This window comes from Molossus molossus, unplaced genomic scaffold (genome assembly GCF_014108415.1).
Source record: "Molossus molossus isolate mMolMol1 unplaced genomic scaffold, mMolMol1.p scaffold_m16_p_10, whole genome shotgun sequence".
Classification (NCBI taxonomy): domain Eukaryota; kingdom Metazoa; phylum Chordata; class Mammalia; order Chiroptera; family Molossidae; genus Molossus; species Molossus molossus.
In genome coordinates this window covers 8,953,240-8,972,479 of record NW_023425345.1, presented here as the reverse complement: position 1 = coordinate 8,972,479, position 19,240 = coordinate 8,953,240, and the positions used below count along the sequence as shown (strand labels likewise).

General features: G+C 54.8%; 1 protein-coding gene across 1 annotated transcript in view; it reads right to left on the bottom strand.

The window, feature by feature from the left end:
- Positions 1-687: 687 nt before the first annotated feature.
- The window catches only part of LARGE1 (LARGE xylosyl- and glucuronyltransferase 1), a 478,500-nt gene continuing 459,947 nt past the window's right edge, over positions 688-19,240 (bottom strand). The window contains exons 13-15 of the mRNA XM_036252192.1: positions 9,341-9,487; positions 4,407-4,602; positions 688-2,228 (exon numbers count right to left, since the gene is read on the bottom strand). Coding sequence (XP_036108085.1) covers positions 2,031-2,228; positions 4,407-4,602; positions 9,341-9,487 — 541 coding nt within the window. The 3' untranslated portion in view covers positions 688-2,030. The remainder of the gene's footprint in view (positions 2,229-4,406; positions 4,603-9,340; positions 9,488-19,240) is intronic.

Here is a 19,240-nt window from a genome sequence, read left to right as displayed (position 1 = left end):
ACTGCCGTGCTGGGCAGTGTTTGACAACCAGCTCTTGGGGTGGTGGTGCCCTGATTTTGGTGTAACTACACCCACCATGGCCAACTTCGAGCTACAGATGCGGTGTCACTGAACACGGGGCGAAAAGAGATGCACGCAGTGAGTTCTCATGAGCTGGGTCCCACACACCAACAGAGAAAGGGGGTTCGCCTGTACTGTGAACACTTTGGAATGTTTTACTTTTTTACTGTATTCATGTATTAGACTTGTAATATACATGCTATATATGTAATATATGTATATGATATATATATACGCACATAAACTTATTGATATCTGTTTGAGGATTAGTCCTAATAGTTGTTTAGCTAATTAAAAAAATAAATCTGAGTGAAATATCCATTTGAGCATATAACACACCCAGGGTCTCATAAACCAGGTTGCTGTAGGGGTTCATATGACTACCAGAGGGTTCACTTCACTCTTGCCGATGATTTACCTTGCTACCCCACATCTGGCATATAAAACATCTGGGTGGAGACAGAAACTAAGTGGAAAACGTGAAAATGCTTTGAGGGTTAGAAGATAACATGAAATCTAACCTCAGGCAAGGAGAAAAAAGGTTGACATTCAAATGATGAGAAAAATACAATGGGAACAGAGAGTGAAGGGAGCCTTATAGCAGCTTTGCTGGACACCAGTGAGTCTCGGCAGCGTCTCACATGAGCGGGAGGGGCGGAGGGAAGGAAGAGTCCATACTTCTGTTTATTGAATGCAGCGTTCGCGGGTCGCCTTGCAACTCAATACAAACCGCCCCGCAGAGCAGGGCATCGACTCTTACTCTCATCAATGTAAACACAACATTAATATCGAAGATTCAAGAAAATGGGTAAAAAGTCCAGTGTCTCCTCAATCTGTGTAACAGTGAAGGTGCTTGCCTAGCCTCTGGCCAGGTCCCAAAGGGAGCCTGAGGTTGTGACCTCGTCCCAGCCGCAGTGACGCGGGCATAAACACAGAGGGACCCAGCATGTCCTTCCCGAACGTCTCCAAATGGACACGCGAGTCTTCGGAATTGGGCTCGCGTGAATTATGCAAGTTCTTCTAAAGGCCTGAGAGGTTCGTACCTTTCACATGCACTGAGCCAGTCCCTTCGAAGCCCTTTCCCCAAGAATCAGTCATTGCCAATAGAAAATGTGACTGGTTGGAAAGTAGGTGGTTTTCATATTTCCACCTTAGCCCCTGGATTCTGGGGAGTGGGGAAGTCAAGGTCATGGGGGCCTCAGTGATAATCCTGTAGAGGGCTGCGGGTGTTTAACTATCGACTGGAGACGCTTCCTCCCTGCTGGGCCGCTGCTGGTAGAGGGGTGTTGGTTGAGGCAGCTGATTTTCCCGTCAGAGTCTTAAAAGATCAGATTTTCTATTTTGGATCCCCATACCAAAACAAACAACAAACAAAATCCCTCCCAAATAAAAACGGGTCAAAACAAGAGTGACCTTGAGGATAAAGAACCAACCAATCCCGCCTCCGGGTCCCACCACGTACAATGTCCCCATTGGGTTTTTTTCAAATGGTCAGTTCCAATCATTGGTTTGCTCTCCCCTTGGGTACCCAGCTAGACCACAGAGCAAAGAAAAAAGTTTCCTCTGAATGAAGAGACATTTTTGCCTTTATTTCCTGGGATGGCTGACCCCCAGCGACCTGACTTCCCTTTCCTAAAAAGCAACAAGAACATTCTAAAGACCTGCTTGGTTTTGTGGCTTGGTGGTAGAATAACCCCATTGCTCCCTCTCACTCCTCATGTCCCATTCTTGAAGAGACTATGTGGACGAGCTATTTTCCACTTTCTGGGAATGCTGGGTCATGGGGCGGAGAGGGGCTGGACGGATCCTTGTCCCAGATCTCTATGGTGTGGGCAGCCTTGGTGGGCCAAAGAGACAAATCAAAACAAACCAAAAAAGCATTGCTTAATTTTGAGTTCCAAGACTGGGCCCCAGACAGCAAGTGGCTCTCCCCCTGCAGAACGTCTCTCCTGAGTGGTGGCTTCGTGATGCTAGCTGTTGTTCTCAGCCGTGAGATATTTGAGGGCGGCAAAGCCATAGCGGCGGGACATGTCCTGCTGAAACTCCTCCTTCAGGGTTTTGAGACAGATGCGGTATTGCTTGTTGGACCGGAACTTGGTGATGTCGAAGCTGGGGGCGTGAGGCATGTGGATCATGTAGGCGTTGGGAAGCACGGTGAACTCATACTCCTGGAAGAACACAAGAACAGCCTGAGCACGTGCAAGAACCCTCGGCAATGCATGCTGAATCCACGCGGATGACTGAACTACTGGGCGAATGAACGAACTGAGGAATGACAGCCAGGAGGAGGGCAGCACCACGGACAGCGCCGCCGTGTTATTCCATGGTGTTGGACAAAGGACTTGGCTTCTTTGAGCCTCAGTTTTCTCCCCTATGAAGCGAAAGCAGTAATACTGACCTTGAAAGACGACTAAAACATTTGCATGGTGTTAGGCAGAGCTCGTGGCCCATAAAGGGTTCTTGATAAATGTAAGCACACACCAGTGGCGTTGCTCTAGAATGACGCCATGAGAGATTCTCTTGCTCAACTAGATGACGTCTGTTTATGTGATTTCTCACAGGGTTCGATGAGATCTGATAGCCTCAACGGATTAGTACAAAAGAGGGAACAAAAAAGGAAGAAAAAAAGAGGTTCCACTGGACTGAACCTCATCAAGAATAAAACTCTCACCCGCACACCTCACCCGTCACACCGTCCTATGGTGTCCTCCATGTGACAGAATCCACATAGGAACTCAGGCCAGAAATAAAATGTCTCCACATAGCAAAGGTGACAGAAACTGGGAACACGTATCTCAAAGGAGGACCCAGCACACCTTCACTCAGAATCTATTGTTGCCGATTTCAGACTGTGTCCATTAAGCTGTGGTCACCTAGTGGCCCAGCCCAGAGCAGAATAAACTAAGGAAGGGACCAGCAGGTTGGAGGAATACTGACAGCCCCAGGAAGTGACAGCTGACGGTGAGAGAGGAGAGAAAAGAAAACACTTCGCTGTCTGAGACATTTCACGTGGGGACAGAGAGACCTACTGAGCCTCTAGCCCCTATCAGAGTGGCTGGCTGACCTGTCAGGTGTGGACTCACTATTTCCTGAAGTCGCCAGAAAGGGGGACATTGTGTTTGGCATGTGCTGTTGGCAAAGAAAGGAAAATAAGTGAGGAATTCTCAAGAGTTCTGTCAAAACTGCCTGAGACAAGCCAAGCCCAGATCGCAGGGCTGGGAAATTCTCGTTATTTGAACTAGTGCACCTCCCACACAGCTGCACGCATGAGCATTGCAACGCGCCTTTGCTTTCAAGCCAGAGCCGAGGCCGACTAAACATGTCTGTCTGGGACCAGCACTGGACCCCTTCCAAGGATTATTGAAAATATGGATATTAAAGGTCATGCTCTCTGTTGTTAAATATGGACACCGTTCTACAACCTTCTATCGATAGCAGTGGTTCTCAGAGCCAGATGTGGACGGAAACCACCCGAGACTGCTCTCCCACACGTCGGAGCAGTCGGAAAGCTCGCCAGGTGACCCCCACGCAGCCAGCACCGAGCGCCCACCCTTTCCCCGAAGTCGGGGTGCTCCACAAGGAGGTGCCCTGGACAAGAGCATACTGAAGAGAGGGAGGGTGGGGTCAAGGGGCCAGGCATCCTCCCTAACTTAACCAAGTTAGTTGTGCTTTTGTTTGTTGAGTGGAGGGTTGGCCACCTGCAGCATGTCTGGCCCATCGTGTCTTTCTATAAATAAAGCTTTACTGAACTCAACATTCATTGAGATACTGTCCATGACGGAACTACGGGAGCAGAGCTGAGCCCCTAAGCCCCGCAAAGCCCTCCAAATGGACTCTCTGGTCCTTTGCAGAAGCTGGCAGACCCTGGTTTGGTTGAACCTATTAGAATGCTCAGGAGGTTGCTTTTGAAGCAGGTGCTGGGTAGGTATTAGCAGAATGAATGAAAGGGTCTCATGAGTAAATACAGCCGAAAAATACCGCTCTCAGTTATCGGGGGGATGGCGAGCTGAGGCGTCACCGCATGCTCTGTGTCAACGCCATGCTTCACAGGCGGTGAGGAATCATCATCATTAGCTTGTCTCCATCACTGGATTGAGTGAGGATGAAGGGCTGAAATGGTTTGTCACAAGACACCCACATCTGCCTGGGGCTTGGCCTGGAACTGTCATCCAAGGACAGGAGAGGACTAGTTTGGGAGTCAACAGCCCCGAGGATTAGTACGGGGTCCCTGAACATGTCTGGTTCCCTCTTAGGTCTCTGCTCTCTGACGTCCAAGCCCCTTTTTAGCCCGAAGACTGAGGGCTCCCCTCCCCACCCGCTGGTCCACGACACTCCGCCCCTCTCACCTGGGCGTCCAGTTCCATGATATGAGCCACCTTGTTCCAGCCGAAGCCCACGAACCTCCGGTCATACTCGGGGCAGTCCCGCCTCACGACGACATACGGCTCGAAGTCGGCCTCCCACTCGACCCGGTAAGGCGTGGTGGCGGTCCGCCACTTGGCGAAGTTTGTGGGCGCGTGGCCTTTTGTCCAGACGTGGTACCTGGGACACATGGAGAGAAGCCACTGAATGCGAAGGCGGAAGCTGAGCTTTCCGAATGCAAACTGAGAGGGAGAAGAGGTGTATGCTGATGCAGTCCTTCCTGTGGGCTGAACTGGGTCTGCCCCCCCAAATATGTTCAATACCTACCCCAAAACCTATACATTTGGCCTGCTTGGAAATAGGGTCTTGGTAGATGTGATCAAGCTATGAGGAGGTCGTGAAAGGTTAGGGTGGGTTTCAGGGCCAGCACCAATACCCTTCGAAGAAGAGGTGACCTGAGAACAGGGACCGCGGGAAAGGCCATGCGGGGGCAGGGCAGGACGGAAGTCAGGCACCCACACGCCAAGGAGCACCGAGGATGGCCGGCGAGCACCTTACCCTAGCGGGGAGACCCTCACTGAGAAGGGGCACGCAAACCCCTGGAGGGTTCTGTGCCATTTATACGGAACGGACGGCGGCTTCGCCTCTACCAAAGTTATTCCCCTGTGGAAGGCTGAGGTCTCAGGCGACCCTCCATGACATCACTTTCTGAAACGTTCTCCCCCTTGATGCAGATCCTGCGACTATATCAGTCCTGTGACTGTGCTACAGGACATGGCGAAAGGGATCTCGGCAGATGTTATTAAGGTTACTAATCAGTCACCTTTGAATTCGTTGAAAGGGAAGTTTTTGGGGCGAGCCTGCCTGAATCAGGCAAACCTTTGGGGTCTGGAGAAAGCAAAGAGCCCTGTGTGAGCTGCCTCTGGGGGTCACATGGCAAAGAAGCAGCCGGGAAATGGGGACCTCTGGCCTACAATCTCAAGACAAAGAATTCTGCTGATACCCTGTGAGCCCGGAGGAGGACCACATGCCTCGCCCACACCTTGATTTCAGCAGGTGGGACCCTGAGCAGAGCATTCGGCTACTCTGTGTCCGGACCTCTGACCCCTAGAGACTGTGCAATAATACCATCCGAATTGTTTTAAGCTTTTAAATGTCTGGCAATTGGTTATGCCTCAAAAGAAAAGGAATACAACCACATAACAACAACGGTAGTAAGTTAATATTTGTTAAGCACGTACTATATGCTGGTTATATTGTAAATACTGTATCTGTAGCTTTAAATTCTTGACTGAAGTCAAGTTGCAAATAGTAAGTGGTGGAGCTGGGACTCCACCTAGGCAGCCTGGCTCAGGGGCCTGGACCCTTAACCACTGTGCGGGGTTACCTCTCTCATTCGTCACTGTCACCTACGCTCTCTGGCCTGTATACAGAGCAAGTAGTGAATGACTGCACACTGACTCGAATGAATGAATGAATGAATGAATGAATGAATGAATGAGTCATATTAAAACTTGAGAGGTACCTAAGACAGAAGCCAGCTAGTGGGGCAGGAATAAGCCTCTGGAGGCCACAAAGAGATGACAAGGAAGCTGGGAGTCTAGTGAAGCAGCAGACAGGGCCCAAGACAAAGGAATTGGGGAAAAAGAACATTCTAGAAAGAAATGCTTCATAAAATAATAGCAAGACAAAAGGACGGGAACCCAACAACTTAGCTGTAGGGAGAAGGGACCACACAGTCCTGGTTGCATGTTTTGCTCATTCACACTGAGGCTGGACTCCCCGGGCCGGCCAGGGAACCGTCCAGTGTGGCCAACAGGTGAGACCCCGGTAAGCTGTGTTGTGTGACGTGGCCAGGCTGAGCAAGGGCAGGGACTCGAGTCTCCAGCTCCACTGATTCTGTGGCCTCCACCGAAACCAAACTCTCTCGACGGGAGAACACGGAAGGTTGGTAATGCCACTTCGATGCGTGGTGAAAAGGAGGGACAGGGGGACTAATCCAAACGTCCGGTGGGGAAGGAGCTGACCGTCCACTTGTGAACCACTTGTGCACTGGCAGCCTTGACACCTGACACCTTTGTCGGAACTGGCCCAGCACAGCCGACAGCTGTGAGCATGTGTCAGCTGAAAGCCCAGCCCAGCAGAGCCCCTGGATGGGGATTCAAATCCCACCTCCACCGCTTAGCAGCTGCGCACCCCAACAGCAGAGCATTTAGCTAGGTTTGCCCTCCTCCTCGTCAGCTGGGGAGAGGAATACCTATGCTGTTGAGCTGCTGAGGGGCTGAGATGCAAACACGTTTGCAGAGAGCTGGACACAGATGGACGACCTGGAGGTAGTCAGCGAAGGCCGGTTCCCCAACAAGGTGTTAAACTCCGTGGTTCCGGAGCCAGCCCGTCTGGATCTGAAGTCTGCCGCTCAACAGAGGCAGAGCCCCTCTGCAGCGTGGTCCCTTCTCTTGGTAAAACAGAGCTAGCACCCGTAACACCTGCTCAGGTTTGTGGCCACTACTGTGGAGCAGTTCACAGAGTCCTTGGAGCAGTGTCCCACCCGCTGCGCTTCCTCAGAAAATGAAGGTCTTCTCCTTCCTGCTCCCCTGTTTGTGCCTAGATACGCTGCCAACGCATGTGGTCTGACTCCAGAGAGCTCAGTGATCGACGGCCCTCTCATTTGCTCTCCATCTTTCGAATCTAAACTCTTGGACTCTGAGAAGGTCAAAGTGAGGAATAGAGAGGGGAGAAGGGCCGGCCAGCCAGGGCAGTTCTGCCCGCCTGGGTCAGGAGGCAGCTTCCGTTAGCTCAGCCCGGAAGATCGATGGCCTGTCGAATGGCAGGTCAGCAGAGGACACTGCAGTTCCAGGTGATCTGCCACTAAAACAAGCCACGGCCCGAAAACGAACCTGCTGTCTGACCCAACACCAGGCAGCCTCCACCAGAAACAGTGAGGAGAGGTTTCCCGGGTACACCTTCTAGGAGGCTACTTAGAAGAGATCTGGGGGACGTGGCTTTGGGCAGTGGTTCTCAAACTTCAGCATGTATCAGAATCACCTGGATGACTACTGTCTCTCAGTCAGATTGCTGGGTTCCACCCCCAAAGCTCCTGACCCAGTAGGTCTGGGCTGGGGCTTGAGACTCTGCATTTCTAACCAGTTCCCAGGACGCTGAGGTCACTGGTCCAGAAACCACACTGAGAACCACGACGCTGGAGGACAGGGACAGGCGTGGAGGACTTCTCCTCCCAGGTGCCGTGGGGAGCAGGCTTCAGGGGCTAGGAGGCTGCCAAGTTCACCATTTGGAGGGAAGGTGGTAGGAGCAAGTTCTCAGAGGGAAGGTCTGTCATGTAGCACCTGGCTTGTGGCTTGTGATCTGTGGGCCAGAGCAGCATCCGTGGACGCAGCAGGCCAAAGCCCAGCTCCCATGGCCACGGGCTTGACCTTGAAACGAGTTCTCAAATCACCTGTGGGTGGGGATGGATGGATGGATGCCTTGGAAAGTTGCCAGGCGATGGCAGCTGAGGGAGACTTGGAGTCAGGTTTGGTCGCAGAGTCTCAGTTTTGCCTGCAGCTTCAAACACTGGGTGGTGAGAACATTCTGGACTTGCCCAGGGGGCTGGTGGGATCTCGGTCGAGAGCACAGGCTTTGCAGGTCCTTGCACTTGGGCTGCATCTGGGCTCTGCCACACACCATGTATCCTTGGGCAAATTATTTAGCTTCTCAGAGCCGCAGTTTCTTTATCTGTAAAATGGGGATGACAGCGTCTACCCGATAGATTTGTTGTGAGAAAAAACGAGCTGACCACGGTGCGTGGTACATGGCCGGTGCTCAATCAGCGTCGTGGTTATGATTCTTTCGGAAAAGAAAGAAGAAAGGCTTGGTGTGTGGGGACGTTAACCCTTTCAGGCCACCTTCCAGAATTCTGGGTACAGGAAGGCTGGAGATTGAGTCCTGGCTCCCCCAGGAGTACCCCCAGTCCTCAGTGTATTTATCTGTACAAAAGGTGGAAAATGTTCATTCCTGAACCGTGGAATGAATATCCGGTCTCCTAAACTTATTTTCACAAAATAAGGTTTGTTTGAGAAACCCTGCAGGAAACTTCTAATGACTTAAGAGTGGTATGAAAACCTAAGTTACTATTACAATATTTTCGATAAAATTACACTTCCTAGAAATGTATGTTTTTGTTTTCTTAGCTCAAAGGAGGTGTCGGCCACTCATGTTTCAGAGTGGAGGCCTCTCTGTAAAAAGCGATCGGGAGTGACAGCTGTCTCGGACTGCTCTGCGAAGAGACCAGCGGGCTTCCTACGTGTCCCAGGGCCGTCACACCTCACGCTGCAGCCTGTCCTGGGAGGGGGAACATTGGCGCCTGGGCTCTTTGGCCAGGTGGCTGGGCAGCCCCCCCTGCGGTGCTCCTAAGACTCGGGGGGGGGGGGCTGCCAAAGCAGGAAAGTGAAGGTCTGAAACTCGCGCCAGGCAGCAGGAAGGTCCACTGCTCCGATCTCAGACCCGAGCACCTCGGAGAACAGACCACTCTCCACGAAAAAGCAAAAGGGAAGCGGCGATCATGGTGCTATTAGGATGAAACCCACTTAGCAGGTGAATGAATGAACACGCAAACCACAGATTGAATTCAGAGGCAGGAGGCAGGAGCATACACCGAGTCAAGTATGAAAAGAGCAAGCTGAACTCCCCATCCTTCCTACCCTTCCACCTGGACACATAACACCCATCACCCGTGTACAAAGCCAAGTACACGGCCTGCGGGAAGAGAGAGCATATTCCGAGGGTGGAGTTTGTGCTTCCTCTGGTCTGACAGCTGTCTAAGGTCAGCAACAAACTCCGGGGCCAACAGCTTCGGTGTGTGGGTTTCCCAGAAGCGAGAACACCCCCTGGCACCCCGGGGCCAGCGGCGAGGGCTGCTCACCTGAATGTGAAGAGCGTCCCCATGTCCAGCATGGACAGTAACTCGGCTTTGGACTTGGGGAAGGACAGCCGGTAGCGCAGCGTCTCGAACGCGGGGACGATCATCGCTTTCTTGGTGTTGGCGAGGTCGAGCTGGATGACAGACTTCCTGAAAAGAGAGGGCAGGGCAGAGAGGGTCCCTGTGATGCCAGGCGATGGCCCCCGTGAGGGCAGGAGGCGGCCGGCTCAGGGAGCCGCAGGAGAGAAAGCTCAAGTCAGCCTCCCGGTTTGCAGATGGCAGAACGGGCGCCCGGGGCGGCCAAGCAGCTTGCTCAAACCACCCTGGAGTCCACGTCTGAGCCAGAAAGCAGGGTCCTCCTGGGGAGTGAGCAGGGGGCAGGACCTGAGGGATCCTCGCACGTCCCAGTGCATGGCCCTGTCAGATCCGAGGACAGCAGGCAGGTCTCCGAGGCTCCACGGGCTGGGGCCCATGCGGGGTCCGCGGGGCTGGCCACGCAGGAGCAGCGGGACCAAACTGGGCATTTCCGGGTCCCACCTCCTACTCCTCAACCCCTTGAACCCTCCAGACCCAGAGCCTTTAAACAGGCTACGCCCACCCCACGCAGCCAGCACCCAGGAGTAGTGCACTGGGACCCCACGTACCGGTGGCGTGTTCTCCTCTCATTCACTCCCGAGTACGCCTGGCCTGCTGTTCCCCGAGGACCCCCCTGTCCCCCCCTTCTGGACTTCCCTGCTGGTTCCCATGGCTTGGAAAGGGAGAAAGGTCTAGAGAGGGGACCACAGGGCATGAGGCTTGTGATAAACACAGACAGCATCTGAATCCTGCTTCCGTCGCTTCATGAGTCTCACCACACTAGGCTAGTGATTTAGCTTCTCACAACCTGGGGTTCCTTCTCCCTGACATGGGGCAATACCATGTCAGTGCCAAGGTAATAAACATGCTGTCTGCACAGCTGCCGCAGGGCGGGCCCGTGGTCACTCCCACACTGCGCTGCTATCACCAGTGCCCGGCCTGACTGCGCATCTCCTTTAAAAAAAATATTTTTATTGATTTATTTTTGTTTCTCCCTTTTTCCTCCATTGACACCTTCCTCCCAATCCTGGCCCCCCAATACTGCTATTGATTTTTAGATAGAGAGGAAGGGAGAGGGAGAGATAGAAACACTGATGTGAGAGAGAACCATCGATTGGCTGCCTCTGCACGCCCCCTACTGGGGATCGAGCCCACAACCCAGGCACGTGTCCTGACTGGGAATCGAACTAGGACCTCTCAGTCCACGGTTGATGCTCGACCACTGAGCCACACTGGCTGGGCTCAATCTCTTTGGCCATGACCCTGGTATGTCATTCTACCTTCCTGCTCAGACCACTGACCCTTGGGGCTCAAGGCCAGGCTGGGCTGTCTGCTTATAGTCTCCGAAGCAGAGAAAGCAGTCTCCTTTGGGTAATATGAGGCACTAGAAGGCATTTTGCAAAATACTGGAAGCAGCAGCCCTCTGTAGCAATGTGACCGTATTCTGAAAGTCACTCGACTAACCAGAGCTCTGAGCCTGTGCGCGAGCAGGGCTAGGGAGTCCTGCGAGGTAACTGTGAGCCCAGGCCCGGTGCGGACAGCGCAGCAGTTCAAGGACGGCAGCAGGCTGGAATCCACAAATGAGGAGGAAGAAACTAGACCAGGTCAGGCTGAGACCCAGAAGGGGTCTCGGAAACCTCCCTTGGTTAAGGAGGCTCACCGGTTCCCAGTGCAGAGGAAAGGGCAGAGAGATGGACTGGAAGCTGAGGCTGGAATCCTCTGAACGTCATTGGTAGGACCCTCTTTATAATTAGGTTGAAGTTAACTATACACCAAACAACCCGTGGCCTCAGGTCCCTCGGGGGAGAGCTGTAAAAGGGTGACACGAAGCCAGAGGCTGGGCGAGCTGGACAGAGCCGGTCGGAGGACCAGAGGTTTGCGAGCCTGTTCTGGCCCCCCCTCTCCCCCGCTCTGTCTCTCTGAAAATGACTCCACTGTTTTCAAACACCCAAGAGTTCCTCATCCATGGCTGGGCATTCTTTTCTTTTAAATCCTCACCCGAGGATATTTTTCCATTTATCTTCAGATAGAGTGGGAGGGAGCTGAGGGGGGAGAGAGAAACATTGATGTGAGAGAGAGACATCGACTGGTTGCCTCCTGCACGATCCTGACCAGGTCTGAGGACCAAATCGCAACCAAGGTATGTGCCCTTGACCAGAATCGAACCCATGACTCTTTGGTCCTCAGGCTGACCCTAACTGCTGAGCCAAACCAGCCAGAGCCGGGTGCCCCTTGCTATGTTACTCTTTCGTTCAACATAGGCAGGGCTTCCCCCCAGGAAAGTTATGTGCCTCGTCTACTGATTCTGGGTGCTGGGGACAGACACACATCTAGAGAATACCCTTGGACCAAATGGCAAAGGCCCTGGAGGGGGAGGGAATGTGTCCCAGCAATGACGGCTGGTTATGTATTCATTCAAGAGCACCTACTATGTGCCAGGCACCGTGCTAGTCACTTGGAGGCACAGAGTGAACAAAATAGTCAACGTCTTTTCCCGCCTGGTATTGATAACTTGTCTTAGATGTCTCAGGATGCTAAAAGCCGACCATCACATGTACAGATGACCATTTTAGACACGAATGTTATAAAAACAGGGTGGGAGGCTAGGAGGGCTGAAGAAGGGATGGGAGTGCGCACACACACACACACACACTCACACACACACACGTGAGCGCGAGACGCAGAGATCTTTAAACGTGGATGTTTCTAAGTCTCAAATAACTACCACGGTTATTACAGCAGCCTACTCAGAGCTAGCTCCCCCTCTGTGGCCTGTGCACGGGGCAGCTCCCAGCACCTTGCGCCCGACGGAAGCCAGACTGCTCAGGGGCAGGCAGCTGACTCAGGCTGAGCAAAGCGATGCCTCACTCTTGGGAGCTCGATTAGAGGTGCAGAGATGGGAAAGCATGGGGCTGACCTGTGCTGATGTCGGGCAGAACTCCAGAGGCCTCTGAGATTCTGGGGCAGAGGGGTCCCGAGCTGCCCGGGCTAACGATGACCTCGAGAGTTGGTTCGCACATCCTACTCTGATCCCCTAAGATTTACCACTCACCTATTTTTTGTTTTCTTTTGATTTAAAAAAAAAAAGTAATTAAGCTGCTTACTGTTGGTTTCTGTCGCTTGCCATCAACCCCCAGACCAAGAGCGCAAGGCCAGAGTACGCAGACCGCCAAGCAGCCTTACCCAACCGAGTCCCGGGAAGCCTTACTCCGTGTGCAGAGGGCGCCAGACCCCCAGTGCGTCCTGCAAATTCCCTTTGGTCTCCCTGAAACACGAACTGCCAGCGGTGGATTTGCCACTGGACAGGTCCATTTCAGACTCAGTTCCAAGAGGCTTTGCCAGTGATGTCCTGATCGGGTCTCATTATGAAGCTGTCTCAGCAGGAAAGTGGTTTCGGGGACCCGCCTGAGCACAGCTGCCCGTGGAGATGGGGGCGGAAGCCTGGGCCTCGGCACTGTCCCGCCCTGGCCGGGGCTCGCAGACCCCGGGGTTGAGTATTTGCTGTCACCTTCTATCTGGAAGGGGAGTCCTGCAGGGGAAGGGGTGTTTCCAACGTGGAATCTTCTGGTGAGCCGGCGGGACTGAGCTGGAGACCTGAGCTCCGGAGCCAGCCCGCAAGCCGAGGGCTTCGGGTCACGTCCTTCATCCCTCAGATGGTTAAATCCACTTTAAAGCTGGAGATCTTGGAAGGTCGGCTGGCGTAGGAGCCCAGACCGACCTGGTTTCTAGCTCTGACTCCCGGCTCCTCCTGGCAAGTCACCTGAACGACCCCGAGTCTCCGAGTTCACGCTCCTGTGAGTCCTCGGACGAGGAAAAGCACAGGAGCTCGTGAAGCCAGCACCGCGCCGGGAACCCATTAAGCGCTGGGTCCGCGGTGGTTGGTGCCTGTGGTGGTTAATTTTATGTGTCAGCTGGGCCGGGCTATGGTGCCTAGCTGTTTGGTCCAACATTCATCCGGATATTGCTGTGGGGGAGTCTGGGGATGTATTTAACATTTACAACGAGTTGACTTTAAATACTGGCCCTCACCCTTACTAAGGTGAGTGGGCTTCATCTAATCAGTTGAAGACCTTAAGAGCAAAAGCTAAGCTTTCCTGAAAAAGAAGGCATTTTGCCTGAAGACAGTAACGTAGGAATCCTGCCTGAGTTTCCAGCCTGCTCTGTGGATTTCAGTCTTGCTCATCTCCAGAATCCCTTAAAATATCTTTCTATCGATCTGTCTCCATCCACCCATCCGTCCGTCCGTCCGTCCGTCCATCTTCCTGGTTCTGTTTCTCTGAAGAATCCTGACTGATGACACACTGCGCTTCCTTCTTGTCCCAGGCCCTTCGGAAGTACTCACAAACCCACTACAACCAGTTTGGACTGAACACTCTGAAAATAAACCTTCGGTATCTACTGAAGTGATTCAGAACCTGCAGGTGTAACGGACAGCAGGGTGGACACACGTGGTCTGGGACCAGCACGAGGTCAAGTCCTGCCCGTCACCCGGTGACAGTGCTGGGCACCACGCGGACTCTCCCGCTCACAGGCTCGTCTGCAAAGGGGATATGAGAACGTGCCAATGCCTCTCTCTCATCAACCAGGGTTCCTGTAAGGAGAAAACGACAGTCCCCAGAGAGCCTGACACAGTGCCTGACACAGAACAACTGATGAACAACGAGCCCCCACCCCTTCCCCAGCTTGGCTCCTTGGTGGGCCGGTTGCAAGTGAGTGGGAGGGAGCAGGGGACTCAGAGACGGCCACAGACCGCTTGACCAGGACTGAGCTCTGGCCCGCCAGCCGGCTTGTCTGTGGACACAGGTTATTAGATCTCAGTCTCCAGCCAGCTCTCCGAGTCCTTCCTCACGTCAAACCAACCCAGGGACTCCTGACAGGATACATTCACTGCTTCGGTCTGGTGGGCTCACCAGAGGGAAACTGGGAGCTGGGCAGCGTCCATCCCAGAGCCCACAGCCTCCTCTCCTGCACCCCTTCTTCCCGTCTCCCCTCCAACCAACGCAGCATGCAAAGGGCCCAGAGCCCACGGCCTCCACCTGGGAGGGGGAGCAGGGAGGGGGTGAGTGAGCAGCTGGCAGAGACTGGTGGTTCTCACAGGCTCAGTGTTAAGTTGAAGAAACGGCATGAAAGGTAGATTGTTAGATAGACGGGCTTCCTGGTGGTTAAAATGGCCAAACCCCAAGCCTGGTCCTAGCGTTTGGTCCTGTGCACACACACACATGCATACACACACGCCCATTCAGGCATAAACACATGCACACACACACGCACATACAGGCATAAACACATGCATACACACACGCCCATACAGGCATAAACACATGCACACACATGCATATGCACACGCACATACAGGCATAAACACATGCACACACATGCATACACACAAACATGCGCACACACTCCCTCCCTCCCTCCATCTCTCTCTCTTTGGACCTCTTTTTAACCCCATGCTTTGCCCAAGAGGCAGGCCCGTCACCAGGGAAACAGCCGGGTGTCTGGCACGAAGAGATTATGGGGCAGTGTCTCGGAGAAACAAGGAACAGGGTCAACCGCGTGGCTCAGACGTCACCTCACCGGTGGGGACAGTGAGGGTCTGGGGCCAGGCTGCTCGGGTTTGCACCTTGTCTATTGCTTCCCGTCCTGGCTCTAGTTTCTGTGTCTGCAGAGATGGGATGGAGACAGCAGCCTCCAGGGAGTTTGTGAGGATCAAATGATGAGGAAAAATGAGAAAGTAGAGCTGAGTTTAAACAGGAAGAAGTGCTTTGGGGATGGTCTCCCGTGTGAGCCTGTCTACACATGGTGGGGTGGGGGTGGCGGGCACTCAGAGGCTGCGGGGCCAGGCCAGCAGGACAGGGCAGACGGGAAGGTCGATGGCAGTGGCCGCCAGGCTTCAGTGTTGGGGAGACAACAAGGAGAAGGGCAGGGGGACGAGATGATGGGGAGACAATGCCCAGCATCTTTATACTCTCGGACTCCAGCTGCGCGGCGGCCACGTGGGTCCCCGGTATCAATGTGACCACCTAAGTCTGATGTTTCCAGAGAAGCCAACTAAATGATGTTCACCACGGTCGCGGGCTGGATCTCTCGGGGTGCGGGTGTGAAGGGAGGCTGCTGCAAAGGGTCCTAACTTCGCCCCCCCCCCCCAATGGCCATCACGGGCAGTGTTCCGAACTCTCAACTGTTTCCTGATTGCGACAGTAATAAACACTTCCCAGGCTTGGCTATTAAGAGGACTAAGATAATAGGTTCCCTAACGAATGAATATTTTTGGTGCCAGACACAGACACTGGGCACAGAGCAGAAGGAGCAGCTGTGACCTCCGTCTCTGCAGAACTCAGAGTTTTTTGCAGAACTCTGTCTTCGGAGGGGGAGGAGGAGAGAGCACAGGCTCTCCAGGGAGTCACGGAGAACGTCCCGTCGCGGAGCTGGTTTCTGGCGGAGCAGGAGTTAGCCAGTCGGAAGATGGGGGTTCTAGTATTTGCAAAACTCTGGGAATAAGAGAGCATAGGATTTGGGGAGACTGTCTTGGAGCATGCCTGCACACAGTGGGTGGTCAGTCCGTGGTGATGAAAGTGCTCCCACGCATTCGGTATTCGCTGTGAACTTTCACACATTACTTCTTAGTCACTCTAACCTGCAGGACAGGTACTAGCAGTCCCACTTCACTGATGAAGACGCTAGAACTCCGAGAGGTTAAGTAATTTGTCTTATAACGCAGCTCGTATTTATCATCATCACCATCGTCACTGTCTAGATTAAGGGTGCACCAGCTCAGAAACAACCTGGAATGATCCAAAATCATAGGGTCAGTGTGGGCCAAGTCTGTGGAGGTGGTGACTTTGCAATTGGACGGGGAACTTGGAGATCGTGGGTGAGGCAGCCAGTGGGGAGAGGTTAGGGATGGCATGTAGGGGGATGGCGGGGGGTAGCGGGGATGGAGGGGGTGGCGGGGATGGGGGGATGGGGGATGGCGGGGGATGGGGATGGCGGGGGATGGGGATGGCGGGGGATGGGGATGGCGGGGGATGGGGATGGCGGGGGATGGGGATGGCGGGGGATGGGGATGGCGGGGGATGGGGATGGCGGGGGATGGGGATGGCGGGAGATGGGGATGGCGGGGGATGGGGATGGCGGGAGATGGGGATGGCGGGGGATGGGGATGGCGGGAGATGGGGATGGCGGGGGATGGGGATGGCGGGGAATGGGGATGGCGGGGGATGGGGATGGCGGGAGATGGGGATGGCGGGGGATGGGGATGGCGAGGATGGCGGGAGATGGGGATGGCGGGGGTGGCGGGGATGGGGGGAAGGTGGAGATGGGGGATGGCGGGGGATGGGGATGGCGGGGGATGGCGGGGGTGGCGGGGATGGGGGAAGGTGGGGATGGGGGGATGGCGGGGGTGGCGGGGATGGGGGGAAGGTGGAGATGGGGGATGGCGGGGGATGGGGATGGCGGGAGATGGGGATGGCGGGGGTGGCGGGGATGGGGGGAAGGTGGAGATGGGGGATGGCGGGGGTGGCGGGGGATGGGGGGGCCTGCAGGCGATCGCTTCCCCATGGCAGGTCTCCCCCTGCAGCAGCTACACGGGGTAAAGGCCAGAACACAGGCAGCGTTTGGGGACGTGGAGACATGCGCACTGACTGAGCCTCCTACACTAGTGACTTCCTTTCTTTAACACCCCCGAGCTTCTCAAACTACGGCCGTCTGCCGCTGACGCCTTGGAATGGGCCAAGGTCAGCAGTGTCTCCCTCATGCACAAATCACACAGACACCTCCATTCTCATCCTTCTGCAATTGATGCTCAAGGCCAGTTCCTGTGCCCGCAGCCCAAGGACTCTGCCCTCACATCCTGGAGAGCCTCTCCCCTCTCTCTCTGGCTTTGATCAGGGGGGCTGCTTGGTGCGTCTGCCCCTGGGTGCTGGTCACTGTTCGGGGACTTCTTGTGGCCTCCACTCCTTGGGCAGGATGGAGGATCCTGGAGCTCTGCCCACGTGAGCTTCCACTCCGGCCACGGGACTGGCTGAGCGGTTCCTTTGCAGTGGTGCCGGCCATGGCGAGGCTCATGGCCACAGCGACAGCTGCTGGGAACCGTGGCGGGAGGCACTGGGGAGAGACCTGCCGCTTCTGTGAGCCCTGGGTTGCCACGGCCCATCCCCAGCATCAAATGTCAGAGCCTGTCGTGTAATCAAAGTTGCAAGGCATCCAGGCCCTTCGCATACAAGCTCCCAGGGCTGACGTGAAAGTCACATTAAACCAGGGAGGGGAGAAGCTGGCACCAGAGCACCCATCTGTTTCAGAAACTCCGGGGCAGCGACGCTTCTCTGTAGGCGTGTGCACAGCCTATGAGCCGCAGCGGTTCTCAATCTGTGGGTTGCGGTCCTTCTGGGGGCCGAACGACCCTTTCACAGAGGTCGTCTAAGACATAACAATAGCAAAAGTACAGTTATGAAGGAGCAACGAAAATAATTTTCTGGTTGGGGGTCGCCACAACATGAGGAACCGTCTTGAAGGGTCGCGGCACGAGGCAGGTTGAGAACCACTGGGTAGGAGGGAGCTGGCCCCTGCACCTCCCTGGGCCACCCCGGCGGCCTGCACGCGTGCACCCTAGTGACGGGCCTGTATCTTCTTTGGAACTGGCCTGTTCTGGGCTCTTTCTGTCACTGGATGGTGGTGATGGCACAGGTGATACGTCCAGGTTGCCCGCGTAGGTACCTGTTAGCTCTGCCAGGCTTGACGTCAGGGACGAGCCTTGTTCGTGCTGTTTCTAACTGGCCTAGTGCCAGGCACACGGCAGGCATTCAATAAATACACAGGGAACAAAGGAGTCCATCTGCAGTTGTCATCTGTGGGGACAGAGGACGGCATGGGGAAGAGGGCCCTTTGGGGTGAAATTGTAGTTCTGCCCCTTAAAACACAGGACATTTACGTTGGGCATTGTAGTCTTCCCACCCTTACAGTGGGAACGGAAGCACTGACCAGGCTGGCACGGGCCTAGCACAGTGTCGGGCCTAGCACAGCGCCGGGCCTCGCACAGCGCCGGGCCTAGCAACAGCGCCGGGCCTAGCACAGCGCCGGGCCTAGCAACAGCGCCGGGCCTAGCACAGCGCCGGGCCCAGCACAGCGCCGGGCCCAGCACAGCGCCGGGCCCAGCACAGCGCCGGGCCTAGCACAGCGCCGGGCCTAGCACAGCGCCGGGCCTAGCACAGTGTCGGGCCTAGCACAGCGCCGGGCCTAGCACAGTGTCTGCAGGAGCAGGGCACTGCAAACCTGCGTGCCTTCCTTCCTGCGTCCTCCAGACTGCCTGTGCATCTGTGTTCTGCTGTGGTGCTCACGGGAGAGAGGGTGCAGCCGGGGAGATCCCTGTGTGAAGAGAAAGCTGAGGCGTGGCTCGGAGCTTCACCCATCCTTTTCGGATTTTAGTTTATTCCTGGAACCAGTGTGTGGGCATCGTGCAGACGGAACCAGTGACAGAGCTGAGAGATGGTCAGAGGCAGTGAGGCTCATGAGGCCACAGATACAGTCAACCAGTGAGGGGCAATGGAAGGGTGTGTGTGAGTGCATGCATGTATGCGTGCACGTGCACACGTGTGTGCCTGCCTTTACGTGTGCGTGCATGCCAGTGTGTGCCTGCCTGCATGTGTGCATGCACGTCTATATGTGTGCATGTATGCGTGTGCACACCTGTATGTGTGCATGCCTGTGTGTGCATGCATGCATGTGTATGTGTGTATGTGTGAAAGAGAGAGAGACTGAGGGAGGCTATGAGAAGCCCTGTTGTCTCCAGCTGCCCCCCACACCCCTTGAACCTGCCCAGCTTCAACAGTA